At 42.2% G+C, this 26,910-nt stretch overlaps 1 protein-coding gene across 13 annotated transcripts in view; it reads right to left on the minus strand.

The window, feature by feature from the left end:
- Positions 1-2,435: 2,435 nt before the first annotated feature.
- The window catches only part of Fgfr2 (fibroblast growth factor receptor 2), a 104,187-nt gene continuing 79,712 nt past the window's right edge, over positions 2,436-26,910 (minus strand). For 9 of the 13 annotated variants that reach the window (XM_063244868.1, XM_063244867.1, XM_063244866.1 and 6 more), the window contains 9 exons: positions 26,416-26,566; positions 23,401-23,522; positions 21,025-21,135; positions 19,308-19,498; positions 10,748-10,870; positions 10,086-10,156; positions 8,667-8,804; positions 7,075-7,180; positions 2,436-4,111 (listed from right to left, as the gene is read on the minus strand). In XM_063244868.1, the coding sequence (XP_063100938.1) occupies positions 3,947-4,111; positions 7,075-7,180; positions 8,667-8,804; positions 10,086-10,156; positions 10,748-10,870; positions 19,308-19,498; positions 21,025-21,135; positions 23,401-23,522; positions 26,416-26,566 (1,178 nt within the window). In that variant the 3' untranslated portion in view covers positions 2,436-3,946. Of the gene's footprint in view, positions 4,204-7,074; positions 7,181-8,666; positions 8,805-10,085; positions 10,157-10,747; positions 10,871-19,307; positions 19,499-21,024; positions 21,136-23,400; positions 23,523-26,415; positions 26,568-26,910 lie in introns of all 13 variants that reach the window. The other 4 variants (XM_063244869.1, XM_063244863.1, XM_063244862.1 and 1 more) reach the window with 2 other exon arrangements.

A 26,910-nucleotide genomic window follows, 5' to 3' on the forward strand; every position in this document is an offset into this window, starting at 1 on the left:
TCTCCCTCAAAATACTTCCTCTTACTTTAAGCATTCTTATCCCATCATTCTTGCTACTCTTTAAAGTGGGTTCTTTTCAGGTTGGTGAAATGCTCTGGAATTAGATAGTAGCCCAGTTGTACAATTCTGTGAATATTCTAAAAAATCACACACTGAGATGAATAGTAAAAATATTAGGAAGATGAAACTCAGATTTTTTGAACACTATCTCCCAGAGCGAATCTCCTACAGATGATTCTCATGGAAGATCATGAGGTTGGTGCCAGCTTGGTTTACAGTAGAGGAAACCAAGGTCCAGACAGGACCCATCTGTTGCCCAGTATCACCAGCTGCAAGAAATAACTCTTCTGATTCTGTAAAGCCCCCACGCATCACATTTCTGCTGTACTGCTTAAGGCCACAGACTCATTTGCTTAGACTGTTTCCTACCCAGTGATGCTTACAAAGCTTACACTGAGTCTCAAGTTCCTATTCAACATTAGCCAAGCCTCCTGGACTTGGTCATTCTGATGCCTGAATGAGGCAGGCCAGGCTAGCAGACCAATCTTTAGTTTTCAGAATGGTGGTGGATCCTTAACCTGCATCTGTCAACACCTGTCAGATGTTGCACCATAAGCATGTGTTTGCCATTCCTGGGTGATTAAGGAGCTTCCTATAGATGTAATAGAAACTCCCTGATGTGCGGAGGGCGGGAGAGAGTAAGCAGCATGCAAGGGGTCCTCTCTCCCCTAAAAATTCACAGAGCCCTCCAGATGGTAATGACTCTCAGCCCCGTCTCTCCATCTTCCCCTTTCTACCAGGGGTTACCATCAGCTAGTTTTTGAGGCAGCCTCTTGAATACAGCCTTCCTACCTGGAAACTGCAAGGGCCTAACCTCCAACCTGTCCAAGATGCCTGACATGTTTTGCTTCTTCATAAATGAATGATCTCATGACTCAGTGACAATCATACATGCCTCATTTGATTTCCAGCTTTCCTTGGGTTTGTGGGGGCGACTAGAAGACCATAAGGTGCCAGACTTTTACCAAGACCTGCCTATGCATGTTTGGGGAGGCTGGGCAGGGCTCTAAAGTAAGTTATTTCCCGATTTTTCTCCTCACAGACCACCCTCCCTTAATCCTTCATGACAAATATCACTTTCAAAATAATTCTAAAGCTAAAATGGCCAGTGGCTGATTCTTGAAGGATATATATTTTTGTCTTGAAATGGGCAAAAACAATGCAGAAAAAAAAATTTTGTCATGTTTAACCCAAGACCTTCACCAAGCTACATCTCTACCCCCTAGAGACAGGATCTGGCTAAATTTTAAGTTCCTGAGGCTCGGCTTGAACTTGAGATCCTTTTGCCTCAGCCTCTCAGAGCGCTAAGATGACAGGCACATGCCACCATACCCAGCTGAAATACAGAAATTCTTGTTTGCATTATAGCCCACTGGGTCAAAACCATAAAGTGTTTTGACCTCAAGCATATAGAATAGGTGTTACTGATCTACACAGGGCAGTTGGTGTGGATCTTGAGCCTGACTTTAAATACTGCTGAGGTCACAGTAGCCCCATCCAGGCCAAGGGCCTCCAATGGGTGGAAATGCCCAGAATCCTACAGAATATTCATCCTGAACACGTGTGCTTATCAGGTGACACTGTTCTTAGGCTTTCCCATGTCTTATCATTATCACTTTATTTTGGTGGAATAATTAACTGTTCTACAAATAAGCAACAGAGCACAGGATGTGGGAAAATGGAGGACCAGGACCACTTTCCCACTGCCTGGCGAAGCCCTCACTATACCAATGACAATCTCAAACCCAAGAGATGTGCCATTCAGCAGTGTTTAGTTCCGAAGAGCATGGCTGGAGTCCAGGAGAAGCTGTTTTCTCTCACTTTCCTAGTGTGGGCAAGGCTGGAGAAGAGAGAGAAGGGAACCCCATGGGCCATCGGTCTGCATTAACTCATTCCCCTCCTTAGGTGCCTGGTGATATGAAAGTAAGTCATTTTTAAATTGGCCATATTTTCTTTTAGACATTCACAGTAAATTCTACGGTCTGTGCATCACAAGAAAATCAGCCTAGAAAGGTCCAAATCCCTAAGGTCTAGATGTCCTGGCCACCTCCCCCTCATTACTACCTTCCATACTTATACTTCTAGGTTTGAGGACCCCTTCCCCCCCCACTGTGCTCCTCAGGGGAGCTGGTAAGACCCAGAAGAACAGTGACTCCATCTCCTGTCACACCAGTGAGCAACCCAGCCAGGGCACGAATCAACTTGTGATTTTCTGTTGGACCAACCTGTCCCAAGTACTGCTGATCTCGCCCCTCCCCAGGTCTCAGTTATTTAGTAAACAAAAAGCCTTCCAGTTTTGCCTGGTAGGCCTTCACATAACTCAATACTCCATCAACACTTCCGAGCACAGGAAACCATTTGGTGAGACACCAGTATTAAAAAAATAAGCTGCATGACATTTATTTTGTCTTGTTAACATTAATATCTGTAGAAACATTTTATTGTCAGTATAAAAATTAACAGGTTTTATTAAATACTTTTTCCAATTTCATAACACATAAAATCAGTGTCATCTGCTTTCATGTTGCATGGCTATAGCAAAGTGAGTGGGTGTTTTGGAAGCAAAACACAATTCTTTAACACAGAACAAATGCTAGTGATATTTTTCCAATATCAGTCTGAGGCCAGATCTTTTGGTGAGGTGTTATCAGCAGACAGAAGCAATCCCTTAACAGCAAGGAACAATCAAAGTCCCCTGAACTCAACCTAACAATTCTGTTTCAGTTTTCTATGATGGAACTTGAAGATCCTAAAAGGTTTCTCTGATGCCAAAGAACCCGGACACCATTATCAAAATGCACCAAAGGGAACATGAGATTCTCTGACAATGTATGACTTGGGCAGGAAGCCAGTGGCCAGAGCAAGCCCACTGTTCCCACTGCAATCTTAGGTCGGTTCTGGGAGATGGATTAAGGCATCTTTGAATGAGGACGCTACTACCATTTGCCTTGGGAAGTTCAGTTAAATGTTGTGTTGGCCAATGACAGAGTTGCGTATCAAAACAAAATACCCTCTTATTCTCAGGTTCCTGTAATCAGGGCATTCAGGCGGTCTGAGCACAATCATCTGACAGCAGAGTTTAATGCAAGTAAATTGAAACTTCATTTTCTCCCAAATTAAACCTATATTGTAAATATTTTTCTTCTCAAAGGATCAGATAACTAGTTAAGTCCAAGCAATAGATTAACTAGTTCACTGTGCTGCCTGCCTAGAAATGCCACTTAAATTACAAAAAAAAAACCTATGATTAATTGTTTTGTATATTACCAATTCATTAATAAATTAATGTTATACCATTTTCCCTGAAAGCAAAAAGTATTTTTCCCACCTCTGCTCGGTGAAAATTAAGAAATTCTGTTTAAGAACAGCATTTAGCAAACAGCTATTTAAAAAAAGAGAGACCAATTTTTTAGGTGCATTGGGACATCCATTTAAAATCAATACAAAAAATAATTCCTTGTAAATATATAATATATATTTATACATAATTTGAATATATTTACATACATCCAGCACCTATATACTGCATTTGTGCTCTGTAAGTGTGTGCTGACATATATTTTCTCCAATTATTACAAAATTAACAAGGAAGGCAGAATGTGTCTGCCTTGAGTCCAACTGGGGCACAGCCAGTACCCAGGGGGAGTCAGAGGGTGACATGGTGGCTTGTGGCTGTCCATTGCTCCAGAAATATTCTTCTCCGGGTGAAGATGACAAGTTTCCAACATACGAATCTTTACACATGTGCCGATTACTTTTCCAATTATTTACTCCTCTGATCCATATATACAAGCAGAGACAACAAGCTCTTGGAGGCATGGCCTCCCAGCTCAGTGTAGGTAGGTTCCTGACACTGTCCTTTTTGGGGACAGGAAGACACATTCATTCATGTTTTAACACTGCCATTTATGTGTGGAAACTGAGGCAGGCAGGGTTCATAAGGCATGGGGTCCGGAGAAAACACAGAGTCATCTCCTGAAGAACAAGAACTCCTTGTGTCAGGGGAACTAGGTGAGTACTGTTCCAGAGGCTGACTGAGGTCCAAGTATTCCTGAAAGAAGGGAAGAGAGATGTTTTATTTCATCTCAGGTCAGGATAACAAGGTGAGTACGGTTCGAGAGGCTGACTGAGGTCCAAGTATTCCTGAAAGAAGGGAAGAGAAAAGTCTTATTTCACACACAGGCTCCTGAGAGGTGGGTTATCAGACGTGGGACAGCACAGAGAACCCTCGGAAGCTTCACAGAGGCCCAGCCCAGCCCAACATGCCAACTTTATTTACTCTGGCCTGCCCCTGACTTTTCTCTTACAGTCATCTTGAATAAACTCATGGCAGGTAGATTAGAATAATAAATCCCTGTTGAACTTAGGACATGGATGGTCATCCCAACCTGCAGAAGTGACCCCGACCTGGATAACTCTTTGTTAGAGTGTGTGGTGCAAGTTTGGCCCCAACGAAGTAGAACCCTGTAGATTCTCAGGACCTCTTAAATAGAAAGACTATGAATATGTATTTTCTGAATTACATTTTACTACGATAATTACTAGGGAACGTTCAAGGAGAATACTTCATTTGACACATAATTTAACAAACTAATTCATTACTTCCAAAATCTCTCTGAGCTAAAAATGTAAATTGGTTCAAAAAAGGCTTGGACACACTCATGTATGTTAAATTTGTAATAGGCTGTTAAAGGAAAGCGTAGGGAAATAGCGGATAGCTTTTAGTTCTAAAAGTTTGAAATTCAGAAGGCTTTTCGGCTCCCCAAGATTCACTGGTGTTGCTGCTGAGCCCCTCTCTCTCCCACCCAGATCACCAAGGATAACATTTCCTACCAGGACAGGGCATGAGCCCAGGGCCTGTTTTCCTGTGGCCCATGAACTAAGGGTGGCTTATAACATTGTAAACGGGTGGAAAAACTCAAAACAAGAGCAGTATCTGATGGCACTGAAATGACATAAAATGATATAAAATTCCAATTTCAGGGTCCATAAAGTTTTAGTAGAATACAGACACTCGTTTATTTACATAGTCTGTATCTGCGCTCCTGCTACAATGGCAGTTTCGACAGACACCATATGGCCCTTGGAACTAAAAATATTGACTCTCTGGCCCTTTGCAGAAAGCATTTGCTGACCCCTGTTCTGACTAAACAGGGACCTTTTCGATCTCTATGCTTTAACTGAGCTGGCACACCGGGGTGGCTCTGCTCACACATTCAGAAGCCAGGGACTCTTGTCTGCCATGTGGTTTTGCTAAGAAGAGGGGGCCGAAAGTGCAGACCACAGCACAAACAGCCTCTGCGTTATCAGAAAAGAGCCCACGGAATGTTGGCGACTCTACATCTTAGGAGACAAAAAAGCACTATAATTCATCACCAGGCTTGGCAAGAGTAAGAGTCCTCATCCAAGAGAGGGGATGTGTCAGTTCCAACAACATCAGCATTAACCACACAACGAGAAACAAACACGCCCACCACATCAAAAAAGAACTTTCTGCTTACAATGATATAAATGAAATTTTGTCCTAAATGGAACCATTTTTCTCAAGCATATGGTAATGATTTTCAGAAGGAAAGAACCTTCGATTTTTATATCCGTTAGACAATATGGCATTCTGCTTTTGCATTTTAGGACAGTACGTATAAATCTCAGGACAAATGGGCCCTCTTTAAATGTGTGCATATATGTATGTATAAACAAATATACACATATCTGCATAAATACGTAACAGTGAACATAGACATGGGATCCAAAAACCAGAACTTCAGCGTTTCTCCTGGTTTCTAAATGAACCCATAAACCTTCAGATCAGATAGGGAAAAACTAGGACTACCAGTGAATTGCGAGCCTAGGGTTAAAGAAACTTACACTAGAAACAACAATTTTGGCAGGAGAAGAAAGTTGGGCTCCCTACCCCCACCACGTGAACTATTCCTTTCAACTTCTGAAGGTCAGCTGTGTTCATTTAAATGCAATTGCTCCTCTATCCAGCACAAGCCACAGACACACAAGATAAAGCTGCTGGCTTGAGGCCTTCTTGTATCACTACATTTGACTGATTTCTAAAGAAATCACTTTAAAACTTTTTCTAAGTCAGAAATTTTTTTCCTTCTAGAATATTTGAGAGATTTTAACCTTTTCTGTTGTCGTAAAGACAACTATGTAACTTTGACTTTTTTCCCCCTTTTTCTTCTGTATAAAGAAGCACTGATCTTTATTAAATATCTCAAATTTGATTTGTTAACCATTTCTATCATTATGTCTTCTTGAGCTCCATGGGTTTATCCTCTTTCTAGCTCAGAGCACATTCTTTCTATAGCCCTAAAAGGTCACTCCCCTTGCACACTGAAGCAGCCACAGATATGGCCAAGTTTGAGCCTAGAGTGACAGCAGTGTTCCTTGATTATAGCTTGGCATCAGTTATAAATAAAAACTACTTTAGCAACAGGTACCAGTTTTCACTTAAAAATCCTGTAAGTCACATATTTTAGGAGGCTAGGTATGTGTCACATGCACATAGCTAGACAGCCGCTGCCAGACAGGGTCACAAAAGACCATGATGTGCCCCACAGAGGCTGGAATTATAGACCTTCACTGCCTGTGACCAAGTCATCACCAGTGGAGCACCAGCAGCTCTCATGCTAATTGCTAGGGCACAGAGAAAAGTGAGTGCCTAACAAACCCATGTTTCTTCCCCCACACACCAACATGCCCTAACTCCACTTTTCTTCCCTCCCTTCTCTTTTCTTTTACCACATCTGAGCCACTCTGCCACCAGCAACCAGAGGGCAGTCGGGGATGGCTCTCAGACTTCGGTCTCATTAGTGAGAATTCATAAAATGCAGTTCAGAGAATAACCACGACTTGCGAGAAACATACAATTTAACTCTGTCTGACTCCTATGGAAAAATGATAAGCTATAGCATGGACTTCCACAGAGAAGTTCATACATAAAAACCTGAGCTCCTATCCCCAGCCAGCCAAGACATCGTGGCTTCTGAAGGAGGGGCTCACCTCATTGGTTGTGAGAGTAAGAATTCGGTCCAGGTCTTCTACCAACTGCTTGAACGTTGGTCTCTGCGAGGGCACTGCGTGCCAGCAGTCTCTCATCATCATGTACCTGGAGAAAGGGATTTCCCGGGTGAATTAATCGCATCCAATACTCTGGGTATGGCTAAATCCAGCTTTAATTTGAAGGCAGCCGAGATGTGCCCTAAATAATGGAAATGTAAGAGAACTTTCCAAGCAGTTGAGGAAGTGGTTATCTACTTCCCCCACTGCATGGCTTCTCAAGGGCACACTGACCTACAAAACCTCACTTTACCCCGAATATTTCAGGAAGACATCTATGCATCAAGAATATCTACATGTGTCACTGGTATTTCTCTTACAGCAGAACACATCACAATGATATTACACTTATAAGACATTTTTGGAGGTTCAGGGATATGACCTACGTGCTTATAGTTATTCTAGTTTTCCTCCTCAAACACTTCTGCCTGAACCATGCTTTGGGTTTTAAGATTCTAGTTGACAAAAGTTCTTAGTTAAAAAAAAAAAAAAGTCTGAAAACCACAAGTTTAAGGTAAGGATTTTATGAACTAATCTGCCACTGCTGAGCTGTACATTAACTTCCTGATTAACTCTTAGATAGACCAAGGTTCCCACCCTTATCTTGCTTCTGAGTTTCGACAGACCCTGTATGTTAAAAAAAAAAAAAGCAATAGGCATGACAAGCACAATAAATGCCTTTATATAATGTACTACAAAATGTGGCCATTCATCAGACATCCACTGTACACTGAAAGCACTCATGGGATTACTAGTATAAAATCCCCACGAAAGGACACACAATAGAGCGCAGTCTCCAAGACAATCAGTCTTCTTAGTTCACCCCAGGGGGAGGGGCAGTGCCTCCTTTTCAAAGCATTGATTCCACTGCACAAGGCACGTGTCACTAACACAACATAATCCCACTGACAGTGTGAGGTAGATCCTTCTGGAAACTAGCTCATGATTGTAAGGCCAGGCATGGTACCCTAAGGATGGTGCTAGAACCACTTAGTTCTCTGTGCTAAAATATGAGTGAAATACAGGTAATCAGATATCAGCTCTTTTGTTCTGAGAGCTTGTGGTTGATGCCAATTGGCAGGGACAATTTTCAGTGGTCACAGATACCCCAGAAATACCCATTTTCTACTCGCCAGACCTGGGCCAGAAACTACCACCTGTGCTACAAATGGGCAGCCCCCTGACTTTCTAGCTTGGTGTCTGATTTGGGTGTCTTCCTGTCATTCTTAAAACATAGTACAGTGGCAAAGGAGGATCACTCCAGCTGATTTTCTCCTTGCCCGGGCAGCTGGATGCCCTCTGTGATTTAAACCCTGCTCCATACACTCTGGCAGGATAGTCTTTCTTTTGGACAAGTATTGCCTGTCAGTATAGCTATCAGTCTCGGCTCTGGGGTTGATACCAGACAGCTTCAAACAATTTTTCTTCTTAGAGCATGTCTAGAAAATGGTGATCTGAAGAAACTGAGACAAGTGAGAAATGTGACTCATATGGTGAGTCCACTAGAGAACCAGCAGGGGAGACCCAGTCCTTACAGCTCATTGGTGCAGTTGGCTGGCTTATCCATCCTGTGTCCTTCCTTTAGCAGCTTAAAAAGTTCCTCCACGGGAATCCCTGGGTAAGGCGAGCCCCCTAAAGTGAAGATCTCCCACATTAACACCCCAAAGGACCAGCTGTAAAAAGAAAAAAATACACCATTACTATCCCATCTAAATCACAGAAACCTGAACATAAAAAAAAATAAATAAACACATACTCAATTCTTACATTCATGGATAAATTAATCCTCCTGTAATTCATCCTGCAGGCATTTGCCTGAGCCCCGGGAGCCTCCCTAAATGATGACATGGGGATGCTCTGATGGGAGTTTTCCACCAACAGACAAAAGCAAACCACCACTGCTCTGAAAAGTTCTTCATCTTACACCAGGTGACTCCTCAAAGAGTATCATTTACTTGAATTTTCAGAGAGCCAGAGTTGGCCTTTCCGACCTATTCGGGGCCCTCAGTCCCTGGGATAATGAAGCAGAGATTCCTGTTTGTCTACATCACCTTAGCTCTGGAAACTATCCCTCCTGCTTCTATGCTGGTCAATTTTGGGGATGAAATTGCTTCCAGTTTTATACAGAGCACAAATAGCACAACAATGAAGGCAGAAACAGCTTTAAGCCTCAGTTTCCTTACAGCATAAATGATACCACGACTCTTTACAGAACAGCTGAGAGCTGAACATACTATGCCAGCATCAAGTCTCCCCCAGAAACCGTCTTGCTCATGCAAATAAAAACCTGTTCAACTGATTTTTAAAAACCATTTCCTTTGGCATAATTATGGACTCATTGGAACTTTCACCTAGTTTCTCCTAATAATAACATCACTCAACTGAATTTACAAATCTAAAGCATTAATTGGTGCCGGACCCTAACATACTTTTAAGTATGTCATAACAAATATGATGACATTTCTACTGCAGTTCTAGAATGTTATTAAGGAGGCTAAGACAAAACCAGACTTCTTCGTATTTTTTAAAAATAATCACTATAAGAAGATGCAGTGGAAATCATTGGGCTGACCACATCTCACTTAGTGTTGCCCTTTGTGAGCACACTTGGGTGGGGGAGCATGACACACCTCCATTGCAAGTGTTTCAGGAATATTTTTGTAAGCGTGCAAGGGTGTGCCAACAGCTTGGCAAATCAGTTAGCAGCTCTGCAGATGCACCCAATAAGCCATTGGAGGAGCACTTCAGCTTGGTTCTGCCTTCCATGCTCTTTGAAGGCAGGCAGATTAGGCACAGAACACTGGCTACCAGCCTCCCATAGAATCATGCTTTCTGAGGTCACCCTCTACAAAATGTGTGAAATGCAATGGCTACCAAAGAATGACAAAAGGCAAAGAACATGCAGGTATGCAACTCAAGCCCAGAAAGAAGCCAGAGTAAAAGCAATCACTTACACGTCACTCTGATGTGTGTACACTCTATCGAAAAGGGCTTCGGGAGCCATCCATTTCACTGGAAGACGCCCCTGCAAATATGCAAGAAAATGTAAAAACTCATGGGTTAAAACAAGGTTACTGCTGCAGACTGTGCCCCGTTTCGCAGCTGATATTCTAATTGTTTTCATTAGCACATCATGAGCACAGAAATAAGCTCCAACTAGAACTATATAAAGTGTGAGATGCACAGATTTGAGCTCATTATTAAATGTCATCTCCTTGGATTCTCATTATCATTTATCTCCCTGAAACACAGACACACCCTGACCAACTTCTAGGCAAAAATTGATCCAGGAACATTCAGGCTCTATTCTCTGTGATGAAAATTCTTAATAAGAGTCATCTTTTCAAAGTATACATGTGGAAGCTGCTGATTATTTTCCATATAAGATTGTTTCGCATTTTCTACAATTATCTTAAATATATCTTAAATTTGCTTACTGAGAATGTATGAAGATAATGGTGAAAGAATAGAAATAAAAGACCGAGGATAGGCCTTCACAGCTCCTTCTAGCCTCTAACCTATAAATTTGCTTTTTGGAAGTTCTACACCTTGCTAACACATTATAAGAATATAATGTTTCTACTATAACACCCCTGTTTTATTGCCATAGACTTACATTTGTTGTCTTTTTGTAATAGTCTATATTGTTGATGTCTCTGGCCAGTCCAAAGTCTGCTATTTTCATCACATTGTTTTCTGTAACCAAAACATTTCTGGCTGCTAAATCTCGATGAATGCACTGAAATCAAGAAAGAAGAGAAAGAACTAATTTCAAAATGCTTCAAGAAATAAGAATTTATTTTTTAAAATGCATGCAGAACATATATCTCGAGGCAAAAACTAGCTGTAGTACACCATGAGAGCATATTGGAGCTGTAGGATGAAGCTGCTTCTCCACAAGCCCCAAAGATCTCTAACATGACACTGTCATTTATTTTCTTAAGTCGTTTCGGAGAGCAAAAGGAGACGAACCACATTCTCTTTTATCTGTAGTTGTCTTACACCACCAATATTCTCCTGTTAGTAGCATACAGGATCGGTGTTAGGTCATCCTAAAAACCTTTCATTTCAACTCTTGCTTGCTTCAAAAGAGCACTTTTCAAAAGAGCCGGTTAAACCTCAACACCACATCGTCTTCACTTCCTGGTCAGTTTCTCCAGCATTGCAACCTGATAGCAAGCTCTCAGAAAGTTCTAGAGATTATAAACTCTGTATTTCCTTCCTACAAATGATATTTTCCATTCTTCACTGCTTCTAAAGTTTACAAAGAGCCTTTTCACCATTCGACCCAAGCGACCTCTTCCAGTCCCTCAGTTTTTCCTCCTTTGCCACTTTAGACACTGTTGATTTCCTGCTTGTATTTGACAACTCACTCTCCATTGAGTCCCCTCCAGTCTGCTTTCTCTTGGCTGTCTCCCCCACACCCCACTTTTTGGTTGGCTCCTTTCTTCCTCTGTTCCTCAAAAGCAGAGAACTTTCCCATTGGGCTTATGCATTTCTATCATCCTGGCAGTGGTTCTCAGATACATACAAAACAGTTGCAAATTTCTCTCTACCTCAACCTCACCCTTGAGATCCACATTCTCATTTTCAGCTCACTCTAGAAGAAGGCCCTATTGAGTTCCCCTGACATCTCAAGTTCAAGACTTCTATCCCCCCACCCCACCCCATTCTTACCTCCTTGGTCTCTCATAGTCACAACTTACTCCTGACACTCACGTCCTGTTGACTTGTACTCCAAAATGCCTCTGCAGTTCTCACTGTACTGCTGACCCCTTTACTCAGGCCGGGGCCACCGTCTACTCCATGCATGGATTTCCACACAGCCTGGCCAGCAGCCCTCCATGCTTCAGAACTCAGCCAGCCCCCCTTCTACACTCCCCTCCGCTTGTGTTTAGATAGAGCCAACTTGGTCCTCTCCTGGCTTCTCTCACAGCCAACCCTCCCCCAGCCCCATCACAACACACAGGCCACACAGGGGGCACAAGCTGTGTCTGCCACATACCTTATGACTAAATCCTGAACTGCTTGCTATGGGGTAGCTGGAGGTCAGGCACGACAGCAACTCTTTGAACTCTGAAAAGTTTAGTTATTATGATGTCTATATTCCTTTTCTCTAAATGATATGTTTTTGTAAGCTGCTTTGTTTCCACTGAATTTTAATACATTATGACTGCAAGGTGGATACATGGTAATTAGGATCTCAAAACATCAGCCTCTATTTGTACAAGAGGTAAGATATAAAAAAATAAGTAAATAACACCATCAAATGCTCTGCGCAAGTACCCAGCAAAGATTAACTATCACATGAAGTAGACTTATCAGTATACTCAACAAAATTGTAATGGGCTAACCCTAGACAGATACTCCATGAAATGACAAATTAAAAGGGAATAAATCAAACTACCCCGAAATATTAATAAGGAAGTATTTTACCCTGCCCCACCTCTACTCTTTCCAATGTTCACTCACTTGGGTGGGAGGACTAAGCTCAGAAACGAGGAAGCAAGAAAGCCACCCAAGTGTGTATATCCCTGGCCAGACTAGGAGCAGGAAATGTGAGAGCTCCCAGAGCTGCATGCAGAACCGTCTGGGCTGGAGCGCGTTCCTGGTTTGGAGGCCTCTTCAAATTGAACTTCCAAGCCCTGGGCCAAACTCTCCCGGTGGTGTGCTCCCACCGACTGTGCTATGTGTTTGGCAAGCCGAGTGGTCAGAAAAATCTGGCTCCAACCACACATCAGACTGCAGCAGGGAAAGAGACGCTGCCGAGGGTCACTGCCACCATCTTGTCTAGCATGGATACCTCTCATTCCAAGGTGCTAGGAAACATGTAAGCCCCCTCTGGGTTGAACAGAAGCCCTGGAACCAATGCCCAAGTAAAAGAAAGTAATTAAAGACAAGCCAAATCCTCAGCATCCACAGAAAGTTGAGTTGTCCTCCAGCCCAGAGAGCTGAATTTAATAATTAGGGCCCTGGAACCATCTGATATTCCCTTTTTCTATAAGCTAAGGAAAAGAAAGTTAATATCTCATGATGCACACAGTGTACAAGATCATATTTAATTCCCAGGGCAATCTAAGAGATGAGTGCAATAATGCTCACTTTATAGATGGGGATGACAGGACTTGCTTTAAAAACAAGAACAAAAACAATTGCTGTTCTGGTTTAACACTTCAAAAGTAACAAGGATTTTACAAATTTGCTAAGGCTCACGGAGCCTGTCACTAACTGATCTGCTCTAGGCACATGGTATTTCTTGGCTGATTCTAATCTCTAACCCCACACACAATGGACAGCTGCCTCAGGTCCAGCACCATGAGGTGTGGCACCTCAACTTTCCCGGCACTGAACACAGCTTGGCCTAGCAACTAACTCCTGGGCCATTTACAAAACCACAGACACCCTCCCCAGCTCTCCTTTGCCCCTCTTTCCAGGGAGGGGACCTCTGACAAGTCACTTCCTCTGTGGAGGTGGTAGGGGGTAGCCAGTTTCTGACCTTTCCCTAATTCCTCAATCTCCACATTTGGGGATAAGCTCTCCAGTTTTGGAAGCAGGTGCCCCTCAGGGTACCCATTCCTAAGATCTCTACCTATCATCTTTCAAATCTCTCCTAGGTCCTTAATTGCAGGTGTCTCTGGAGCCATGCAATGCCCTAAGGAAACATGACTGTCCCCTTTATCCAGGGATCTGCTGCAAAGGAAAGGAGTGAGACATACTAGGTCACTAATCAGGCCCCTACAGAGACTAACCAGTCCTGCTTGGGTCCACAGAGGGTCAAGCGTTGCCTCACAACAGCATGTGGTTGGGCAAAGGTCTAGGGGACATAGGTCTGAGACCTGCTACTTCAGTCTGAGCCTCTGGGTCTCTTCCCAGAAGTGAGGACAGCCATTCTGCCATTTCCTGTCACTTCCTAAATCCTCAACGGCCATATGCATAAAACAAGGATCCTAAGCTCACCTATTACAGTCACTTTGAGGGTTACATAAGTACTCCATGTCAGAGGGCTCGTCACTTCATCTGGCGGAACACAGGCTCACAAAAAATGTTTAGCAATTAGTAATAATAGCAACTACAGTTATTGAAACACAATTCATAAGGTGATTTCATCTCCCATTCTGTCAGCCTAACATATTCACTCTCTCAACTTGCAAAATGCATTCGACTCTTAAATGTTCTTCCCACCATCATGAGCAGCTCCAAACCAAGAAGGGTCTCAAAGTGTGGGTGAGGCGGGATAGGGAATCATTGTTTCTAGGGCCAGATCCAACATGCATGTGTCTGTCCTTGCTCTGAATTGGGCCACACAGCTGGTTTTACCTCTCCTTCCTGCAACTCTCCTTTGAGGCTTCTTCAAACTGCATCCCAGTATTCCTCTTTAGTCTCAGCTGGGTCCTGCACCAACCTTCGGCTTGACAGTTTCCTCAGGGTTTGATACAATTCCAGGCTCTTTCAGACTTCTGACTTTGCTCATTGCCATATCTTGGATGACACCCTTTTCTAATCCCTTTGCTGTCCACTCGGCTCTTGAGCTTAGTGACTACTGGCATCCCCCCTTGAATGGTTCTCAGTACTTTACCATGAGCTCTGGAATTTTCACAGAAAATTTGTCCCTCTCTGCTCTGCCTCCTGATTTTCAAGTCTTCTCATGGAAACTGAGCCACCATCCAAAGTCTCAAGTTGGAAATCAGGCAACCTCATTGATTGCTCTTTCTCTCCTAACTGACCTACTAGCTATCCTGAGTACAAATACACCCAAAACCAAACTACTAACTTTCAGTGTCGTGGGACCCAATAAATCCTAGCACAACCAGCACGTCCTTCACAGGGACTAGGCACTTTCAATCTGCTCTGCAAGCAGCCACTACAGCAACTTAAAACACACACTTAGTCTACTTCTGCCCCTCAAGAGCTTCTCACAGTGCTTAGGGCCAAGTCCAAGTATTTGTCTGGAGTTTTAAATCCCTGAATGAACAGTATCTTCCCATACTGTATGCATCCCAATGTACGTAAGTATTATCATGCTTTAGTCTCCGATGTATCAGCAGTTTCTTCTACTATCACTCTACAGTCTCTAACAGCTCAAGGACTGCTTCTGTTCTGAACACCCCACTAGAAAGAGCCTGACCCAGAGCATGAGGGAGCCCTGGGGAATATGTGTGGAAGAATTGATTAAATGATGAAGCAAGCCCTCCTACCACTTTTGTGTTAGCAGCAGCATCCTGCAAAATTGGAGCCTCCACCTCCACCCAACTAGGGCCCTGAGTGACCAAGCCCAGAGGAATTAAACAGGCCACCTATGGGATAGACTGCTCTCTCCTGGGTTCCACCTGAAATTATTTCAAATACAGAATGTAAAAACAATTTTAAAACATCGGTTCCACTCACAATAGCATCAAAAAACTAAAAAGACAATGCTAGGGATCAGTCTAACCAAGGAGATGAAAGACTTCTATCATGAAAGTCTCATAGCACTGTAGAAAGACACTGAAGAAGATACCATAAGATGGAAAGATCTCACCCATATGCATGGATTGTTAAATGACCACATTACCAAAAATGATCTACAAATTCAATGCAATCCCCATCAAAATACTAATGACGTACCTCATAGAACAAAAACAAAACAACCCAAACAATCCCAACATTCATATGAAAACACAAAGACCCAGAATAGCCTAAGTAATCCTAAGCAAAAAGAACAATTCTGGAGGTGTCACCTAATTTCAAACTGCACTATACAACCCAGTAACAATACAACATGGCAGTGGCAAGAAAACAGAGCACAGATCAATGAGACAAAACAGAGAATCCAGAAAGAAATCCAGGCAACTACAGCTATCTTATCTTGGACAAAGGAGTCAAAAATAATATACTGGAGAACAGCTTCTTTAACAACAGCACTGGAAAAATTGAATATACTCTTGTAGAAGATTAAAACTAGATCACTATCTTTCACCATGTACAAAAAAAATCAATTCAAAATGGATCAAAGATCTAGATTTAAGGCCTAAATCTTTGAAACTGCCATTAAAAAAAAAGAAAGAAAAAACCCACAAGGGATATACTTGAAGCCAAAGGCATAGGCAAAGACTTCCGGAATAGGATTCCAATAGCACAGGAAACAATAGCAAGACTCAACAAGTAAGAGTACATCGATTTAAAGGTTTCTGCACAGCAAGGGAAACAGCTAACAGAGTGAAGAGACAGCCTACAGAATGGGGGTAAGGTTTTGCCATTTACTCTTCCAACAAGAGGATTAATATCTAAAATATAAAAGGAGCTCAAAAAGCTTAATGCAAAAAATCAAAGTGCCCATTTGGTAAATTGGTAAATGAATTGAACAGATATTCTTCAAAAGCAGCAGAAATGGCCAATAAGTTCATGAAAAAATACTCAACATCTTTAGCCACTGGAGAAATGCAAATCAAACCTCATTGAGATTCCATCTCGCCCAAGTCAGGATGGCTATCATTAAGAATAAAAAACAAATACTGGCAAGGAAGCAGGAAAAAGAAACCCTTCTACACCACTGGTGGGAACGTAAATTGGTATGGTCAGTCGCTATGGAAATTAGTGTACAGGTTCCTCAAAAATACTAAACTGATCCTGGTGTAATGGTACACACCTCTGTAACCCCAGCACTCTTCGAGGCTGAGGCAAGGATAGTTAAGTTCAAGCTCCACTTGGGCAACTTAGTGAGACTAGTCAAACTAAATGGGGTATAGCTCAGTGCAAAGCACCTCAGTTCAATCCCCAGTACCTCAAAAAAGCAAACAGCCAAAAAAAACCTCAGAAGGACAAATATTACATGTTCTAATTTGTGAAATCTAAAAAAGTAGCGGGGAGGCTATTAGACAAGAGAAAGGGAATAAGGGGTAGAAGGCAGCAGATGTACAGGAAATTATGCATATAACAAAAATATACAGTTACAGTATATATTGAACCCAATATTTTATAAAATAGCTATTAATAGTAAGTGACAAGAGTAACTACTTCAAAATATTTCATGAAAGGTGAAATAGTGCAAAACCTATCCATGTTTCTTATTAAACTTATTTGCTCGTACTTTCTCTGCATATTCAGCTTTTATACGTACACATGCACACACACATGGCTGACATCTTTAAAAAGGAGTTGCAGATATCACTGATGGTTCACATCTAACTTCACATTTAGATGGTTGGTGTGAAAATCCAAAATACCAATATTTTATGCACTGAGCTTAGGGAACAAGGAAAATTCCACCTACAACATGTTAAAAAAAAAGTATGAAAGTATCTTCTGGCTATGTGTGCAATGTGTGTACACAACACAGATGAATTTTGTGTTTCAATATGGGTCCTATTCTCAGGATGCTCCATTATGTGTATGTAAACATTCCAAGTCCCATAAAGTCTGAAATCAGAAATACTGAATGAATTTTGGATAAGGGATACTCCACTTGTATCTACCACCTTAGCAATGTCACTGACACCCTCTTCTGAATCTAACTTTAATATTGTAACATCACCTAGGATGTAGTCCGCCATCACCTCTGTTTGTGGACAATGTCCTGTGGAAAAGCTGGGCCCCCGCAGCCCACCCCAGGACCACACTTTCACAGTGGTCTATTGTCCCTTTAGCCTCTTTTAATCTGAAAAGCTCTCCCTAGCATTCTTTGTCTTTCATGACACTGACATTTTGAAATGATGTCTTGTCAAATGTCCCACATTCTAGATCTGGTTGTTATCTGATACCACAGATTTTCTGATAGGCAAACACCCTTGCACCCAGGAATATGCAGGCACACACCTACACATATACAATCACAGAACTTAAAACTATTCAATTGTTTCAATTATGTTCTTAAAACCTATGATATGCTAGGAGATTTTACAGGATGGGGGGGCGGGAGGGGGGGAGAATCCTAATCTCTGGACTCTCCAGAAATGTTTCTTTTTACTTTCTTTCTTTTTTTTTTCTTTTTATCGGTACCAGGGATCGAACTGACGACCGCCTGCTTGCAAGGCAGGTGCTTATGCCACTGAGCTAAATCCCCAGCCCTAGAAATGTTTCTTTTTAAAAATCAAACTCAAAAAATAAGGCTGGACGTGGTGGCGCAGGGCTGTAATCCCAGCACTTGGAGCCTGAGGGAGGTGGATCACTGCAAATTCAAGACCAGCCTGGGCTACAAAGTGAGCCCTAGCCAGCCTGAACCAAACAGTGAGACTGTTGCAAAAAGGACAAAGACAAAAACAAAAATGAAAAAAACCCAGACCACACAACAGCTGTGGGCCTTGTTCTACACTGCAGAGAGCAAGGCTAAGGTGTGGCTAGCCCCCAAGTCCTCTCTACCCTACATAATTAACAGGAGCCACCCTGCCTGCTCATGGGACTAGAATGGCCCTGGGGATATCCAGGTGTGTGAATTTTCAAACAGTCCAGGCCCTCAGGTGACAGGTTCTATCTCCACCAAAGGACCTCACCTTTTTGAGGACCTGGGCAATTCCTGATGTTGCATCAAGCTCCGCTGCATGGGGGAGCTGAGTAGCCTGTCCTGAGCATGGGGACTCAAGGTGTCAGGATCCACCAAAATGTCCCGAGGATTCTGGACACCTGCCTAAATGCTTCCAGAATAACTTAAATGTTTTAAGTTCCGATGTGAGTGGCATGCTCGGAATGCTGGCAATGCACCTCAGGGCCAGTTCTGATTCCAGGGTTCCCTCACCAAAACAAACAACACGTACCCAGATATTCAGGACTTAAGATTGCTAAAATACTCCCCTCACTCGCTCTTTATTTTTAGAACATTTAATGCCTTATCACACTTAAAATCCTAAACACACAACCCAAATTCTTTGTCCTCAACTTCAACACCCACCCCAAAAAAAAAAAAAAAAGCCAAAGCAAATCAGAATTAAACACCCAAATAGTCAAATTCCCAAGAGCATCAAACCAGCTTTGTCTCAAGACATCTTTTTTGCTCACTTCTGCAGAGTTGTTATGAGTTTATGAGACTGCTTTGGCTTCTAAAGAGTTCATTAAACTCAAACGTAAATAACACCATAAATATTTTCCAGGTTGCACAAGACATGCAAGGGCTTGATCTAGCAAACAAGCATGTCCAAACTGCCTGATTTCTTCAAAGATACTTTTAATTGGCTTCCACCCAACCAAGCAGAATGTGAAGGACTTACTTTTTGGGAAGCCAAGTACTCCATGCCTCTGGCCAGCTGGTAGGTGCACGACACCAAGTCCTTAAAGGTCATCTGTTCCTCAGGAACACGGTTAATATCATAGGAGTATTCCATGCCTGGAGGCCTCCGTGCGCGAAGGTATTCCCGGAGGTTGCCTTTGGAGGCATATTCAACTATGACATAGAGGGGCCCTGTGGACAAAGAGGAGACTCCCTGAGGCAGCAGACTCTGGGCCACTCAGCAAAGGGCTTTTACTTCCTACACTCCACTGTGGGGTTCATGTTATTTTTGTTGGGCTGAGGACCAAAGTCAGGGTCCTGAGCACACTAGGCAAAAGCTGTCCCTCCCCCTGAACAACAGATACAGCCTTACTTTCCTTCTTGGTTTTACTGTGCAGAAACACACATATAAAAGCATACAACTCCATTCTAATCTCTCCAAAATGCTAATCTATCTCTGGTCATGAGGGCCTTAAAAGACTTTAAGAAGTAAAGATGCAGATGCACTGCCCCACCTCCATCGCTCGCCTTCTCTGCCCAGTGCCCTCCTGGAAAGCAACTATCAGAAATTTGCTCCCTCCAATTCATTTTAATTGTCCCACCTACATATATGCATCCATCAGAACCTTGTATTTTTACTCAGATAAATGAATAATAAAGATAGAACTCTGCAATGTTTTCCTTTGCACCTTATCCCTGTCACATCAAGATAGGCTGATCAAAACAAGTCTGTCATACAATTTATCCATTTCCCCCATATTCATGGGCAGTTAGGTGGCTACTAGGTCTCTGCTGTAATAGTGGGCAAAGAACATGCTGTGAATGTTTCCTTATTCATATGTGCTACCTAATCTCTTCATGCTATAGCCTGGGTTGCTAAACTAGAGTCCACAGGCCAATTCCTGCCCACGGCCTGTTTGGGTCATTAAATGTTATTGGCATACAGCCAATTCCATTCTTGTCTGTCTTGCCTAAAGGTATTACTGCCTCCTTATAACAGCACCAACCAAAAGTTACAACAAAAACCCTAAGGTTCATAAAAGTCCAAGGTATCCATAGTTGACCCTTACAGAAAAGGGTTGGCGATTCCTGCAGACAGCTCAAGGACAAATAGTTAATTCAGACATAGGCATCTCAAGTTCATTCACTACTGAATGAACCTCAAAGTGCCAGTAAGTATGCAAAGAAGGCCATCTGCCCCGCCCACTCCTGAGGAAGTGGGCTCCCCTAAACACTCCTTGCTTTCTTTGAAACTACTCTTGAGAGCTTGGCCCCCTACTGCCTATGGCAAGACCGGTGCTCCCCAATCTCTGTTTTAAGAGAAGACCTCAAACAGTCTTATTTTGAGAAATCTTGCTTAGCACTTAAAATAAATAAAGAAACCACCCTTCCAAATGGCCTCTAGGTTCTGACCCAAAAACCACAAGACCCTCCTCCTTCCAGGTTCCACTCATAGTTGGGAACATCTTCCTAAGTTTATTTTATTCTAGTTAATTAAATTTTTTTTAGTACTAGAAATTGAATATAGAATCTTACACATGTTAGGTAAACATTCTGCTATTGAGCTATATTCCCAGGCCCCTAAAGGTATTTTAAAGAGAACTTTAAACATGCACTTGAAGCATCCTGGGAACAAGATCCAGAAATGTGACTGCTTCTTGAATGATGCTAACATTCACTCTCAGTGTGTGCCTGGGAAATGTTTTCCTCTGACTCACCATCCTGTGTGCAGGCTCCTAGAAGATTGATGATATTTTTGTGTTTTCCAATCATCTTCATCATCTCCATCTCTGACACTAGATCAGAAAGATCTTTCTCCGTGGCATCATCTGTGAATATCAGGTGACTCACAAATCAGTTAGTTGCCTCTAACTCATGGGCTATCATTATTAGTGGCCAAACAAGTTTAAAATACGTAAAACTGAATTTTAGAATGAAGAAAGACTTTCCCAATACTTCTCTCATAAAATCTGCGAAGGGTCAAATGTTCAGGAATGCTCTGCTCCATGTCAAAGAGTTCACTGGGGGTCAGTGGGGTCAACAGTCAGGACTAGTTATGTGTAGGCCAAGACTTTTGGAGCAAACCTTACAAATCTATGTATTTTTCCTCCATGGTGAAATAATCCCATCATCTTCCATATGCAAGGTACCTTAAAAAGCACCCCAATTTTTATGGTGTCCCAAAGCAACTGCTGATTAGACAAGAAAAAACAATAGGGACATTCTGAATCACTACAGACTTTTACCAGTGCAAGGTTCCTAATCCAACTTGAATAGCGTTTAGCACATTCAAGGATAAGTCTGGAAGGTACCCTGCAACTGAGTACTAAGTGCAGGCATGTGTTAAGAGCTGGTGAAGGGCCATGCCTCCCACTGACTTCTCAAAGGGGTTCCAAAAGTGTCATACCAAAAGAAAAACAAAAAACAAAACCACTGGTTTAACCCTGTGATCTGTAACTTCAAATATGGGGGCTGGGAATTTAGCTCAGCAGCACAAGCACCTGCCTGGCATTCATGAGGTCATGAGTTTGATTCCCCTCCCAAAAAAAAAAGACATTCATAATTTCAAATATGAATGGCACAGGCTATGCACACACAGGCTCACAATGAACTCTGAGCAAGTGGCGAGACTGTTCCCACATACCCTCCTCAAACTAACTTAGTGTGAAAAAGCTGGCTGGATGAAAAGAAAGTGAAGTAGAGGCATGGATAGGCTCCGTGCTGCAAAAAGCTTTTCAGCTACATGAAAGGAAAAGTAATACAATTGTCTGTGTGCAAAATCTACTCTGACATATAGGGCAGTAAGGCGCAGGTAGGTCTCGCTGGCTCTGGGCCACCACTGTCATCAAGCACATGCCACAAAGCCACTGGGGCTAAGGTTCATGTGTATCCTGAAAGAGAAGATGGCCAGCCCTTGCCTTATAAGAGAAACAACCTTTTTTCTCCAATAGCCCCAGATCATGCTATGCCCCATGACAAAACCAGAAAACCTGCTAAAAAACAAAACATGGAAGCCATGACTGCCCCTGGTAGGTATCCACGGTGGCCTCCAGGCTGATGTCCACATACCTGGCATATCCTTCCTGGCAATCAAGCCCCAAAGTGAGAGGATCTCAGAATATCAGATTTCCCTGCGAGTCTCAGATCAATAGGCAAGAGACAACATCACAGCTTTGTACTCTTTGTAGCCTACTCCTCCTTCTTAGGGACAGTTATGGTGAGTGTCCCGTGAGAACCCAAGGAAGAAAGAAAGACTAACTCAGAGCACATCCCACGTCCCAGTGAGAGGCTCTGTGACCTGGAAATGATGGAAACACTCAGCTTGGAACCTCTTTTCTGAGATCTCTACAAGATTTATAATGTGACCGTTCCCTATAACTCTTCCTGTAAAAGAATACTACGGGAGAAGAAGTTAATGGTTAAAGGTTCTTTAAGCTCTTTACACACGAGCATGAAGCAAGGATGAAAGATTCGTACAGAAATAGTCAACTCCCATGAGCACAACTCAGTGTTTGCATCTTGCAGTCATTATTTACATGTATGTCACCAAGGCTCTGCACCAGTCCCACCAGCTTGGTCTCTTTTTTAGCTCTTACGTGGCTCCCCTAGATTGACTGATTATTTATGTTCTGCTCCTTGTGCAAAAAAGAAGCCATTCTGCTTCCTGAGCATCTTACTCACATCCCATATGCCAATATCTCTTTATTTGTAGGTCAGAGTTTGGGTCCTGAACCCAATGTACCAACTCCATCTAAATCCATCGTTTGTAATCAAGTGACTATTTCCTAAGCCCATAGAAACACAGAGGGAGTGAAGAACCGTGGTCCAAACAGAATGTGCATAGAAGGAATCAAAGTAACAGCTCAATCTTGGAGGCTACCACTTGCTAACAAAACTGGCTTTTCTTTTTTATAAGTACAGACCACTCAAGATAAATAGTCTGTCTAAGATGCTGATTTATCCTGAAAACTCCTCAGCCTCTCGGTCAACTATGTGCTCTCTGACCCCCTGCCATGACAGAGTTCACATGCCATAAAAGGAACATTCTTGATAAGCCTCTCCACTCTCCCCACCCCCACCACTTCTCCGCTTACCTTTCAGCATCTTCACTGCCACGGTGACTGCCTCCTTGGGCTTGTCTTTATCGATTCCCACTGCTTCCGCCATGACCACTTGCCCGAAGCAACCTTCCCCAAGGGGTTTGCCCAGCGTCAGCCTAAGTGTGTAAATAGGGGATTAGCACAGGGCATCTGTGGAGGGGTGTGACGAGGAAAATTCCGAAATTAAATATAAAAATCTTTCAGCAGCTTGCAAAAGCATAGTGTATTTATCATATGGAACTAATGAGACTTAGGGTACACACGTGCTGGAGTATTTTCTTAGTGACGTTTTAGGGAATGTCAATTACTGGTGGAACAGCTATTAAATTTCACATTTGTAGTCTTGATTTATTTTCTTTATGGAAGGCATCCTTGCTAGCGAGGTGGGCAGCCTGCCTGAGTGCCAACAGTGTGGCGCTTTTGATGTTGAACCAATTAAATATTTGTAATTTAGAATGTCTCAGAGAAAAACATTAAGCCTTTTCTTTTCTCCTTTTTTTGGTCCCTGTAAAGTGGCAGCTTTAAAATCACTATTATTCAAATACCAGTGGATTTTACGGTTACATTCCTTGCCAAGTTACAGGATATGAATCTTAAAGGCATTTCCAAGAATCTCTAATTTTTGCTAAAGAACACTTTAGAAAATAGGGTGAATTTTTTTAACATCAACTTAGATGAAATCCTTATGATTATGCAAAATTAACAAAGAAAATCTGAAGTGAACATCGCAAGTTGTGTCTCTAAGCTCAGAAGCCCTATGCACAACATGTGAGTTGTCATATATTACCTTAGACATTCCAGAAAACAATAGAAAGGAGAAGTCTGGAAGACTTATGAATGTGGTTTTCTAACTTAAGCATAACACAGTCAAGTACTGAGCTGCGATTAGCACACAGTATTTACGGTAAGTACACAATGGTTTGCAAAAGGTCAGTAGAAATAGTGAGGTCAGCATATGTTATGCTGAGGTCATCCCGTTTCTATACAGAACTAAAATTAAATTTAACATCTTGGCAGAAAATAAACATTTGCATTGGAAAAATGACCAATTTATGTCCCATTGCCCTGCTACTACAAGCATAACAATTCTCTCTTTGTATAACTTCTGCCTCCAATCTAATAAACTGCTTCTAAATAGCCTTCATTCATTGAAAATCTGCTCCACCTACGTTTGTGCTAAACACTGTTTGGAAACGCATAGCACTCAGATTTTCCACACTCGGGGTACCCCCAGGTGGGAGCTAATAGTTCAACACATACAGACTCCCACTGTTGACTGCAGTGTCACAGGTGGCAAAAACTACAGGCAGAACCTGAAAGCTGCAAGTTCTTAACATATGATCACAACTGCCCAATTCAGTCCTGCATACATAGGAATGTGCATATGAACCCAACTACTTATATAATCATGCACAGCTAGGGGCTGGCTGGGTTCACAAGAAACACCCCTTCCTCTCTGCACATTCTGCTCGAAAAGAAACCATTCCTTGTATTTTCTGTGGTGTCTCATCACTAACTGTCTCATAAATGTGTCTTGAAAGAATGAACTATTTTTCCACTACTACACCAATAAACTGGGAATTATTTCCAATAGCATTGTAACTGAATGATGCCTAGATAATTATTCATTTCGAGCTTAGGATACACATTAGTATCTCCACACTGGCTGTTGGGAAACAAAAGCTATATGAAGTTGCGTAAATCAAAATCACAAGTGCCATGCAAGCCATTTCTCCTTTCCAAACAGAGCTTGTCATATGCGGTCTCTGGAAAAGCTTATCTTTGTGTTTCTAAATCTGTGTATGTATATACAAGAAGTGTATATTAAACATGTAACATAATCCCAGGGAGACACTGCAAATGTCAAGACAAATGGGTAGCTGTTTATTAGCAAGGCAAGAGCTAGTTCAATTTATCTGATGCAAAAAGAGTCAGCATTTCTACCCTACATGACTCCCAAGCTGTTCAAACTCTTAATTAGTACTTAATTAGTACTTAGAGACCCCTGAGTAAGCTGCCATCTCTTCAGTGAAATTCACTTGGAAGGCGTGGTTAGGGGTGACCTCTGCCTAGGGGAGGGAGGCTGGCAGCACACGCTCTGCACATTTGGCTCTTGCCTAAGACAACCATTTCCCTGGGGTCTGCAATTCAGAGCTCTCAGATTACCAAGACATAAATGGAAATGAGGGAAACTCCCTTGGCCACGAGCTGCGCTGTCATGGGAGGTACAGTATATCCTATGTGTCTCATTACCCTCATTTCATAAGAATGAAGTTCAGAGAGTAGACACTCACCCAAGGCTGCCCAGCCACTGGCTGGCAGAGTCAGATTAAAATCCAGCCCAACAGAGCCTATAGTAGACGAACATGTCCAAATTGAGACGAACATGTCCAGATTGAGATATTTGGCTCCTAGCAATGCCTTCAACAAAGACCAAATGGCAGCTCTTTGACTAAATATCTTATTGGAACACCTCTATACCATCCAATAAGGAAATTATTATGGACCACAAAAGTCAAACACAGGTCCATACTTCAAGCTTTCATACCAGTAGGATATTAATACCATTAAAAATAGCAACACTTGGTGAAAGATTCTAAAGGCAAATTATATTCTACACCTAATTCCTCCAAAGAAATAAACTACAGAACAGTAATTTTCTAATAACCGGAAGTCAGAATGTCAGATCTATTTTATAGATTGGATAATTCTACTTTTATTTCATTCGGCTGGATTTGAATTGTCTAGAAATTTAAAAAATGACAACCAGATGCCATCTTGTTTGGAGACAGGTTAGGACTCTGTAGTTCTTCTTTAAAAGAACTATCTTTTTAAAAAAAAATCCATTCTTTTCTTTTCTAGGAGTTGGTTATTTAGAAATATAATCTCACTTGTACTGACACTGTCAGAGCAACACCTTTGCTGTTAAAGATTATAAAAGAAAATGTCAATTCAATATTCCCACTTATATCAAAGTTTCCATTTAAGGAGAGGCCCAGCAGTACTCACTTATCTCTGGGGAACTCCCATTTTGGATCCTCTGGCAGTTCATACTCAGAGACCCCAGCCAGCATTGGGGTGTCTGCTGTTGAGGAGAGACGTGTTGTTATCCTCACCAGTGGGGTGTTGGAGTTCATGGAGGAGCTAGACTCAGCAGAAACCTGGATACAAAACACAAAGACACAGATGTAATCCTGGGTCTTACCTGAGAAGGCTGGAAGTGAGCCAGAGCCCAGCCAGAGCATCAGTTCTTAGAAAAGAAATAGACAGGGGCTGGACAAAGTCATAAACCAAAACAAAAACCACTGGATTCTGATTCCCGTATTCTTTCATCTATGCAGTACCAGATTTTGCCCACAGTACATGTTCCTAAGATCATGTTCTCAAATGAAAAATTTTATGTGAGTCTGACCAAACTGTAAGTCTGTTTTCTATCCTAATTCTTCATGATAGTCACTTGAGGAAATGTATCCAGACCTCACTGGCTTCATTATGGCCTTAGTC

Source organism: Cavia porcellus, unplaced genomic scaffold (genome assembly GCF_034190915.1).
Source record: "Cavia porcellus strain 051 isolate PalLab524CR breed Dunkin Hartley unplaced genomic scaffold, mCavPor4.1 scaffold_2, whole genome shotgun sequence".
NCBI lineage: Eukaryota > Metazoa > Chordata > Mammalia > Rodentia > Caviidae > Cavia > Cavia porcellus.